This window comes from Monodelphis domestica, chromosome 1 (assembly GCF_027887165.1).
Source record: "Monodelphis domestica isolate mMonDom1 chromosome 1, mMonDom1.pri, whole genome shotgun sequence".
Lineage (NCBI taxonomy): Eukaryota > Metazoa > Chordata > Mammalia > Didelphimorphia > Didelphidae > Monodelphis > Monodelphis domestica.
This window is the reverse complement of record NC_077227.1, coordinates 557387899-557397938: the sequence shown is the minus strand read 5'-3', so window position 1 is coordinate 557397938 and position 10040 is coordinate 557387899. Positions and strand designations below refer to the sequence as shown.

Here is a 10040-nt window from a genome sequence, read left to right as displayed (position 1 = left end):
AGAAGCCTCTCATTCATGAATTTCTTGAATGGCCATTAATTAGAGAATTCTATTTTCATTTCATTTCCATTATTATAGCTGAGCTCTTAGTTTCCTTAGAGCCATAAAACTAGTTACATAAATATTTTAGGGTTGGAAAGAAATTTAGACATTACCTAATGGAAAACATACTGGATTGAGCATCTGAAGATGTTGGTTCAAATTCCAACTCTGCCACTTGTTACTTGTATCATCTTGAGTAAGTTATTTAATCTCCCTAAGCTTCAATATCTCATTTGTAAAATGAGAGGTTTAGAATAAAAAATCTCTAAGGATACTTCTGGAGGTAATAAATGTGATCTCATGATCTGACCCTCTTAGTTTTACGTGAAGAAATTGAGATTCAAGGAAGTGAGGTCAAGTACTTTCCCTTTTCCTTGAACTACAAATATACATTGAAATGTAGGTTCTTTTAAATAACAACACGAAAATTTGTTTTTGTATGAGAAGAGCATGATGTGGTTGGTAAAGAGGCTGGAAATGGAGTCAGGAAGACCTAGATTCAACTCCTGTTTCTACTATTTATTAGGCATGTGACCATGGAGGAGCCACTTAACATCTATGAGCTACTGTCAATGAAGACTATATGTTATAGATGAGCTGTTATAGGTCTCTAGGGAGAGAGTTCTCACAAAAATGAAACCAGAGGTATTTGATTTATTGATATGTATGCTTTCCTGAGTTTAAAACAGCACAGGACTATTCAACTCAATAACCAGAAAACTCTACTTTTCTCAAAAAATTTAATTGCAGAATTATTTACAGGAGATGAACATAAAGCAATACAGAAATCAATTGAAAGAGCAGCTTCATAAAAGAGTTCTGGAGCAAAATAGTGAAGCACATTTTCCTTACAATCAGCTCAGAGTGAACAAAGGATCATGGAAAAAGAAAAACTCAAATAAAGCAATTCTTCAGTGTTTTAAAGGAACGACCAACATTCTGGTAATGAAATTATTACCCAGGAGCACAAAGGTGTGGTGGTAATGGAAGAGCATACTGTACATTCAGAGTAGATATCCTGCATGCTACTAAAGAGAATTTATCAAAAGAATCTGAAAAGCATGTGAAAGAGAATTACATAAAATAGTTAACTCTAGTGGCATGTGACTTTGTACAGATGTTGGCTATTTGGCACTCAGTTCATCCTCATTGTTGATATGATTTCATATGTATATATTTATATATATATATTTATATACTTTTTTTTGTTAAACTTTAACTAAACAACTAGTTTCCTGGTTCTAACATTCCTGGAAATTCTATAGGAGGCGTTTAATTTAGTCCTTAGGCCACCTTTGAGTATTTTGGTATGGAGTATGGATGATAGATGCATGAATTCAGCCTCTGCACAGGAAGAATGTGTACAGGGAGGAGTGGCTTATTTTTTGGAAAGGAGAGTTCCAACGTAGTCTAGGTTGCACTATTTGCAAGGGAAACCTTGTTAATTCAGCAAACCAGTATATAAAGTGGAGTGAAAGATACATACATGCTGAGCCCTTTAAAAGTGATATGATCATATTACTAAAACAATGGAGAAAAATTAAAGCATGAGCAGGTGGCATCCATAGGTAATTACAAGGAACGCTTGTGTTTTCCCCGGGTGAGTTTCAGTAGACATGAACCATTATGCTTTGCGGTGATTATGGTCTCCGTGTGAAGGATAAATTTGTACTTCAAGAAACTTTTCAGTAACTGTTCATTAGCTCCTCTTATTCGTTAGATATAGGAAAGATTTGACTGACAAATCTTTCAGGTTCAGATTCAGCACCAATGATGAAGAGTCACATAAAATATAAGAAAGTAGGGAGGTAAACCTCTGTGTTCCTTTTGTTTGTATATATACAAAATATTTCTTAAAAGTATTTCCTGTTATGTCGATAACACTTCCTCTGCAGAGAATGTCATCAACCAAATGTTTACATTGAAACTGTATGTAATTTTTATTAAAGCTGGATACAAATAGAAGGTCCAGGACAGTAAGTCATATAAATTATAGACATTTCTCAGTGACCACTTGCATGACAAGGTGGTTGTTTCTTGGAGTGTTGCCATGGACTAGTTTCTCTGAGTCATAAAATTAAGGACTTCTACAAACTAGAACTGGATGGGGGCATTCCTCCAAAATGGTTGTCAGAAATATCAAGACAATCTTGATAACTGTGTCTAATTTCACTTAGGACACATAACACAGGCTCAGTTCTCTATTTTCTGACATTGATTTTCTTTCCTTCTTTAGTGTTTACTTGAATTCATCCTGGAAGTGCACAAATGTAAGTGTTCTACCAAATGTTATTTTGTTGAAGCTTAATTTGGGATAGAGGCTGGTCGGTATTCATGGAAACACTCTAGAAACATAGGAGCCAAAGGCACAGGGGAAACATCCATTTTCCTTGGGCTATCTCCCCACCTCCAAACCCACTGAGAGGCTGTTTTGTGAGCTCTTTGCAAGTCAAAATGCCAAGGGAGCATTCCAAAGCTGGGCATGGGGTCAGTATTAGTGCATTTGACCAATACTTCCTGTTCTCTTTCGAGACTTCACATGCCCTAGTCTTTTGCAGGTTTCTAAACCTGTTGGAAAAATGCATCTTAACATTGCGTGTGATGTAGACCACTAAAGAAGAACAAAATTGTTAATAATTCTCTTTAATATTCATGTCTCTAGAATTTGTTATCTAATCTAATAATAATAATACCTCATCTTTTTATCACTTGCTTCTTGGTAACTCAGAGTACCTTAGTGACATTAAGTTGTCAGTCCTTAAGATATATTTGTGAGCTAAGCAAGAGATAGGTATTATTGTTGTTGTTATTATTATTATGCCAACTTTACAGATGAGAAAACTGAGACATAATGCATCTAAGCCAGACAGCACAATGATTTAGTGGTTAACGTGAAACTAAAAATTAGATTGCCTAACTGACAGGCCACTAAGTACTTGAACCTTTTTATCAATTTTCAAATTATCCTGGCACCTCTTTATGTGAAGTGGCTTTCAAGTTACAAAAATAACCTTTCTTGATACCTTAAACAATTAAATTGATGGTAGTTGCAATTGACCATATATCTCTTTCCATGAAAGTATGAGGTCCTTTATGATACCAGGTACTAATGTGACCTAGTTATCTAGGCACATGAGATTTAACTTAAAAAGTAGCGTTAACGAAGGCGAAGAGTATGAACTTAAACCCAAATTTAAAAAAAGATGACACAATTTCACTGGAAAATATCTGGCTTGAATTCAATTAATAAATGACTAACTTCTTGATTTCTTAAATCCCTGATGTGTTTAATTTGTTATGAAAAAAAGTCAGAAACTAAAAGGATTTAGTGGGGACAGATTACCTTGTGAAATGAATACAATTTAGATAGACAGAAATGCCTTATATAGATAACATCCATATTTTTAAAAAAGGACATCAGTATTCAGATGGATGCAATATCCAGTCTTGACTCCTGAAGAATGATGGTATAATAGATCATAGATTTAGAGCAAGAAGGGACCTTAGAGAACACTGAACCCAATCCTTTCATTTTACAGATGCAGAAACTGAGGCATAAGGAGGATACATGACTTGGATAGAGTTATACAACTAGAAAGATTCTGAGAAAGGATTTGAACACAGGGTCTTCCAGACTCCCAAGTCTACTCTGATACCTATGCTTCTTTAATATGATTCGCTTTTTGGAAGTTTCATGGGGAGCTCAATATAGGAACCCACCTTTTTGCATTCACTCTGGTATGAGATAATCCCTAGTGATAAAAGTCAGTACTAGTCCTCCTTCCTACATTTTACCTTTTCCATGCCACAGGATTCCTAGTGTGATGTGGGGGTGGTGATGTTAACTATTATTATTATTATTATTTGGAAGGATGTCAGGAATAGCTCCAGAAAATTTATATTCTTATGTTCCATTTCAGGCCCAACAAATGGGTTCTCTTGCCTATTTACTGTGTTTGACTGACCACAGGAGATATTAGAATAACTTGTGTGCTTAGTTCTACTAAACAGTTGCCCAAACCTTTGAGTTGTTCCTACAAACTATACTTCAGGGTCTAATCTGGATTTATTAGAATCATTACTAGCAGGCACAGAACAGTGGGTGAGACTCTCACGAGTAGAGTTTGGCCAGACCTAGATGGATCTCATGAATGATATAGGCAAATTGTTTACCTTAGATTCTGGCAAGCATCCCCCCTCCCCCTTCCCCAGTATATCCATTATGGAGATGCCTCATGAAAACAGAAAAATACAGAAACTTAATGAGAATTATAGAAGTGCCAAAATTTATAATTAATATAGTATTCTGCACTTGGAAGAATGGTCAAAAAGGGAAAAAGTCAAGACAAGAAAATGGAGACACATAGGTCAAAAGAAGGTGCTCAAAGTCCATGTATCTATGCACATAAAGTGAAACATAAGTTTTCTAATGGTAAATTCTATCCACCCATTGAAACCAAAAGGGTGGAATTTCAACAATTTTTTAATGTCTATACTAAAAGAAAAGTTATTAAAGTCAATGGTAGACTGACTATACTGTTTGGGAGTGGGGATTTAGAAATTATGTCACTTAAAATGTACTTTAAGCTAAGTAAGCTTAAAATTTTCAATGGATCTGAACTTGAAAACACTAACAAAATTTTAACTTTGAATTGCAATGTTATGTTTTCATATAAAAATGCAAAAATCATATTCTTTATATACTATCCAAGGTTCCCATTGGGAAATTTGCAGAGAAAAAATGCTAATAGTCTGATAACAATCACATTTAACGGAGTAGAGAATGGAGGAAGGAAATGCAAAGAAATAGATGCATTGAAAACAATTTATTTTTAAGAACTACATATCCTTAAAATTTTTTTGGGGGGGGTTAAATGTTAAATTTTTGATTTTTGTTTATTATTTTTGTGTTGATTTGTCTTTACAGTTAACTAAGACTTTCTGGATTGAGTTTTTACATATGAAGTTTTATAGCCGATCAAATGGTTTGTTGTTTTTCAGCAATGTGATTAATTAGTAATATTAATTTTTCAATGGTCAGTGATATCTTTAGGATGTGTATATATGCACATATATGTAGTGTATCTATATAGATATGGAGAGCATCAAAATATCTTTTGATATCATGTTTATAGAACATTTTATACCATTACTTTCAACCATGCGTTAAACACTCAATTTCATTTCCATGCATTATTTTAAAAATTAAAAGTACACTCTAGAGGAGGTGGTTTAAACTATATGATAGACTTATTGTGGTGGTTGTGGTCATTATGTGCTAGAAGTGATTGAAATAAGTTGGCTTGATTGACTTATAACACAAGTATTATAAAGATTGCTTTATTTCTCTTTAATTGGTGAAACGGACAACACATAAATGAACATGGCTTCTTTTCTGCTTTTGTTGATAGAATATCACCTGTATGACAAGTTGAATATATTGCACTTGGATGTGGATCATGAACAGGTAACATTTTATCATCTCACAGCAGGCATCTGCTTTCATATAATCTCCTTTGGAACATAGATGGACCAAAGAGGGAATTATACATCTCCAGAGAGGCATACTTAACATATCAGTCGACAACCATTGTAAAATTTAGTGGGGTTTTTATTTGTTCATCCACAGGATGGTTTAACCATAAATATATATCTATCTATTTATATTATATACCATCTTTCTTTTATTTTTTTGGGGGGGGGTATGGTAGAAATAAAAGAATGAAGACACTGAATGCCAAAAAAGAATCCAAATTTGATGAATAACTTCATTCAAGTTATTGTACTTTCTTCTGGGATCTAAGTTTAATGGTTATGACCTAATCTTTATATTTTCCCTTTATATATTTTGTATGTGTTCAAGGAAATTAGGTAAAATATATCAGCTGCCAGTAGTTATACATATTTCTTTATGTGTGCGTGCAAGTCTGTTTTATTTTTCCCCTATCTAGGAAATACACTGGCTTTGCTTCTCTGTGGATTATTTCTAAATAGCAGCTCAACTTTAAATAATGCCATTTAAAAAGACTAAAATGCCAATACTTGCAAATACATTTGTATTTAATATAGTACAATAAGTATAGGAAGCAGCATCAGTATTGTACACTACCCAGGATTCAGCTCTTTCTTTATGTAGAAAATGCTTTGAACACTCTGGGGATAGAATATTCATTTCTAGGAGAATATGTAAGGGATCTTTTTTTGCATTATTTTAAAGGATATACATTCGTCTTGGTTTTTGCTTCCAAATATTGTTTAAGGCTGTTTGGTAAAATATATACCAGGTATGAGGCTCAATTTACAGTTTTGGCCTTACAGGAAATCCTTAACTACTCAGCTTTAAAAATTCAAACTTTGAAGCTAAACATGCTTTAATATCAACTGTGCTCCAAATGGACCTCATGCTAGGTGGAACATATTTGGAACAAAAAGAAAAAAGCCCAAAAGAACAAAGGAAAACTTCATTGTTATCCAATGTCCGGATTTTTATAAGCTGTGCAATCTCTGCTACTTAATGCTTATAATAATGTGGCAGGCTGCAGAGTGAGCTGAGTACTTATTTAAAGTGCTAATCAAGGTGGAAAAAAAAACCCACAATAACAAAGTGCTAGAGTATAATTGAGAAGCTGTTTTGCATATGGCTAAGTACATGGTATTTATTAAAGCAGGTAAACAGAAAACGTGGTAGTTGTTCAAAATATCTTTCATATGTTGCCATCCTGCTTTAACAGGGAGTAGTCATCCAAAGTCAGAGGAAATTTGAATCTATTAGATCCTCCCTATTCCGTCTTCCTTTGGAGAGGGTTTCTGAATTAGGACACTCACTTTCCAGTGGGAAGCTGGAATAAATACTCCTGTATTTCAACTTAATTCATGTGGAGATTGGGCTCCATTAGATATATTTTATTGGGTCTTCCTTTGGAGAGAGAAGTCTTTAAGTAAGAGTCCTCATGTCCAGTGGGAAGCTAGAATAAAGATTATCATATTTAAACTTAATTCAGAATTGAAAACTGCTAGACTGGACTGTCTCCTGTTTTTGCTCATGTTAATCAATGTCCCGAAAACATGGTAATACTTCTTAAATTCCAGAGCTGGAAATCCCTTAATTCTTGAATCAGTTTCTTTATGTCTTTATAAGCAAGGTACTTGCCTTCGCTGATACTGCATAGGAAAAAAGAGTTCTGAAAAAAAAATTCCAAAGTAAGCTACATTTCACCTTTACCATTTAAACTGAGATATACTTACCACTCACATTCAAATTTCTTAAACTGGTTACAACATCACGACTGGCATTTTAAACAAGCAAACTTTTTTTTTTTTCAAGGATATCCTGGAATTTTAACTGATACAGCATTTTGAGAATATGACCTATCACATGTAATTTCACTGGTGAAATGAAAAGTAAAATACGAATGATTAAAAAAAAACTCATGAAAAGAACTGAAATGACAATAACTATTTCCTAGGAATAAGTATAACTATGCTCTTATACTTTGCTATGGAAGAGAAGCTTTAAGGCTACCACTTTCTTTTCACCTGTTGTTTTTAAGTCCTTTTGCTTTAAAATTAAACTGAGCTTTGGGAAAATGGTGATTTGGTTCCTGGGGAGGGAGGAAGATCTTACCAGATATTTTTAATGGGTTCAGAAGGTTAGGCTCCTGGGCTTGTGGAGAGCTACCTGTCTACGTGCAGAGAATAATGACTAGATAGATCCCTTCTCATTGCCAAAAACTTGACATGACATGAAAGTCTTAATGTTTTCCCATAGTAACAAAGATGAAGAGAATGGCAGTGCACATGGGCAAATAATTGCGTTGGATTTGAAGAAAAGCAAACTGGAGGTGAGAGACATGGGGTCTTTCTGTCATGCACTTGCCATTGTAGCACCTTCTACTTGGTTAGCTAATGCCTCTAGTGAATGGTGAGATGCACCCATTTTATAATTTGTTATTCTTATCCCTAATTATCACACAATTTATAAAAATATAAATAACAAAAAAAGGTAAGCTGGGTTCCATCTCAAGAGGTGTTTCTTGTTGTCCTCTGAGAACATATTGGATAAGTCAGGTCTCACCAAGCCCTATCCATTGTAGCTGATTGTAAGTCAGACAATAAATACAAAAAGAAGTCATTCTTGCAATGAGCTCGGCAAACTTGAAAAAATAAAAACATTCCACTGTGCTTATGGCACAAAGAACACAACAGCAAGGGCATATTCAGTGGAGAAAATGAGACAGAAATTACCAGATTAAGTGACAAACTGTACAAGCTTTTTTGTTTGTTTAAAAAAAAGGAAATGTTGTTGCAGGATTCTGTCTTTAAAGCCTGGTTTGGGCCTCAGGGATGTAGATCTCAATGCTGTCTGCTCGCTCCGTGGCTGAATTCTGCCGAAAGGAGGCTGCCCTCTTGGCAGCCATGAGCCGTCTTCTGGCTTCTTGGCGCTGTCTGTCAGGTAGGTCTAGAGACTTTTCTCTTGTGATTGGAAATTTCCCTTTTGGAGGCTTCTTTGGTACTGGAGGGGGAACCTTTCTTTCTTCCTAAAACATTGATTAAAAGATCAACATTGGGTTAATGAGAGGGAGAATGTGATGCATATTAGTATTCAATTAAAAAAATTCCACCTTGGAATCTGAGTTTTGCTAAGGTTTGTTACCCAGATGATTCCTTTTCAACACATATTCTGGTGTTAATTTTTTAAAAAGTAAGTTTTTTTTTCTTTTTTTAATGAACAAAAGTCCATTTCCTCTCCTTCCTTTACCCCCTGGGGAAAAAAAGAATGAGAAAAACAAAACTCTTGTAGCAAATATGCAAAATTATGTAAAACCAATTCCTGAATTATCCAGGTTCAAAAAATGTTTGTCTCCTTCTGCACTCTGAATCCATAAGCTTTCTTTTGGGAAAGGAATCTGACATTTTTAGAGCTGAGCAGCTCAACAAACCACAAGCAGATAGTTAAGGATTTGAGAAATTGAACCTGATGTCCTAGGACAGTGCTGATGAACCTTTAACAAGAACTAGAGCCCAGAAAGCAAATTCAAGCTGTCTGTGAGCCCCCATATTACTGGAGAGAGTGGAGGGAAAAAGTGCTTGCTTTGGGTGGCTGGACAGAGGGGTGGAGCATGCAAAAATATCCTCAGGGGCTGGGAAGAGGGGAACTAGTTCCCTCATTGCTGGCTCTTCACATGTGCCATGCCTTACTCAACAAAGTCCTAGGATCATATGACCATAGTTTTATTGCTCAAGGGGTTTTTTCTTCCTTCTTTAAAAAAAAAAAAACAACTCTTCCATCTTAGAATCAGTACTAGGTATTGGTTCCTAGGCAGAAGAGCAGTAAGGGCTAGGCAATTGGGGGGTTAAGTGATTTGCCCAGGGTCACATAGTTAGGAAGTTTCTGAGGTCACATTTGAACCCAGGACCTCCCATCTCTAGGCCTGGCTCTCACTCTAGCTTCCCCCATAAACTTGTCCTCTGAGAACATATTGGATAAGTCAGGTTGCACCAAGCCCTATCCATTGTAACTGATTGAAAGTCAGACAATAAATACAAAAAGAAGTCATTCTTGCAATGAGCTTGGCAAACTTGAAAGTGAAACACCACAAGGGTTTTCTTCAGATCATCAAGCCATAGGCACAGAAATACTTTAAACCTGCTTTTGTAGCTGCTTATAACACATCCGCTTATAGGTGCTGAAATAGCTATTAATTTGTTGTTATGATAATGGATACTATGTTTTAAAAATTAATCTGATATTAGATTGATAGATACTGTCATTTAGATGAATAGATAACATCAATCAGCAAACATTTATTAGTATTAAATGCTGGAGATATAAAAAGAGACAAAGATAGTTTCTGTCCTCAAGAAGTTTATAAGCAGTTGCCAGGGCAGGTTTAGGCCATTTCTACCCATAGGACTCAATGGCTGCTAAAATCTTTTAAGCTCTTAAATCTATGATCCAATGACTCAGGACAAATTGTCCTATTCAAAAAGTCTGATTC

At 35.1% G+C, this 10040-nt stretch overlaps 1 protein-coding gene across 5 annotated transcripts in view; it reads right to left on the bottom strand.

Annotated features, from left to right (window-relative positions):
• Positions 1 to 765: 765 nt before the first annotated feature.
• The window catches only part of DLGAP2 (DLG associated protein 2), a 1318656-nt gene continuing 1309381 nt past the window's right edge, over positions 766 to 10040 (bottom strand). For all 5 annotated transcript variants that reach the window (XM_056813399.1, XM_001381443.4, XM_056813397.1 and 2 more), the window contains one exon: positions 766 to 8579. In XM_056813399.1, coding sequence (XP_056669377.1) covers positions 8361 to 8579 — 219 coding nt within the window. In that variant the 3' untranslated portion in view covers positions 766 to 8360. The remainder of the gene's footprint in view (positions 8580 to 10040) is intronic.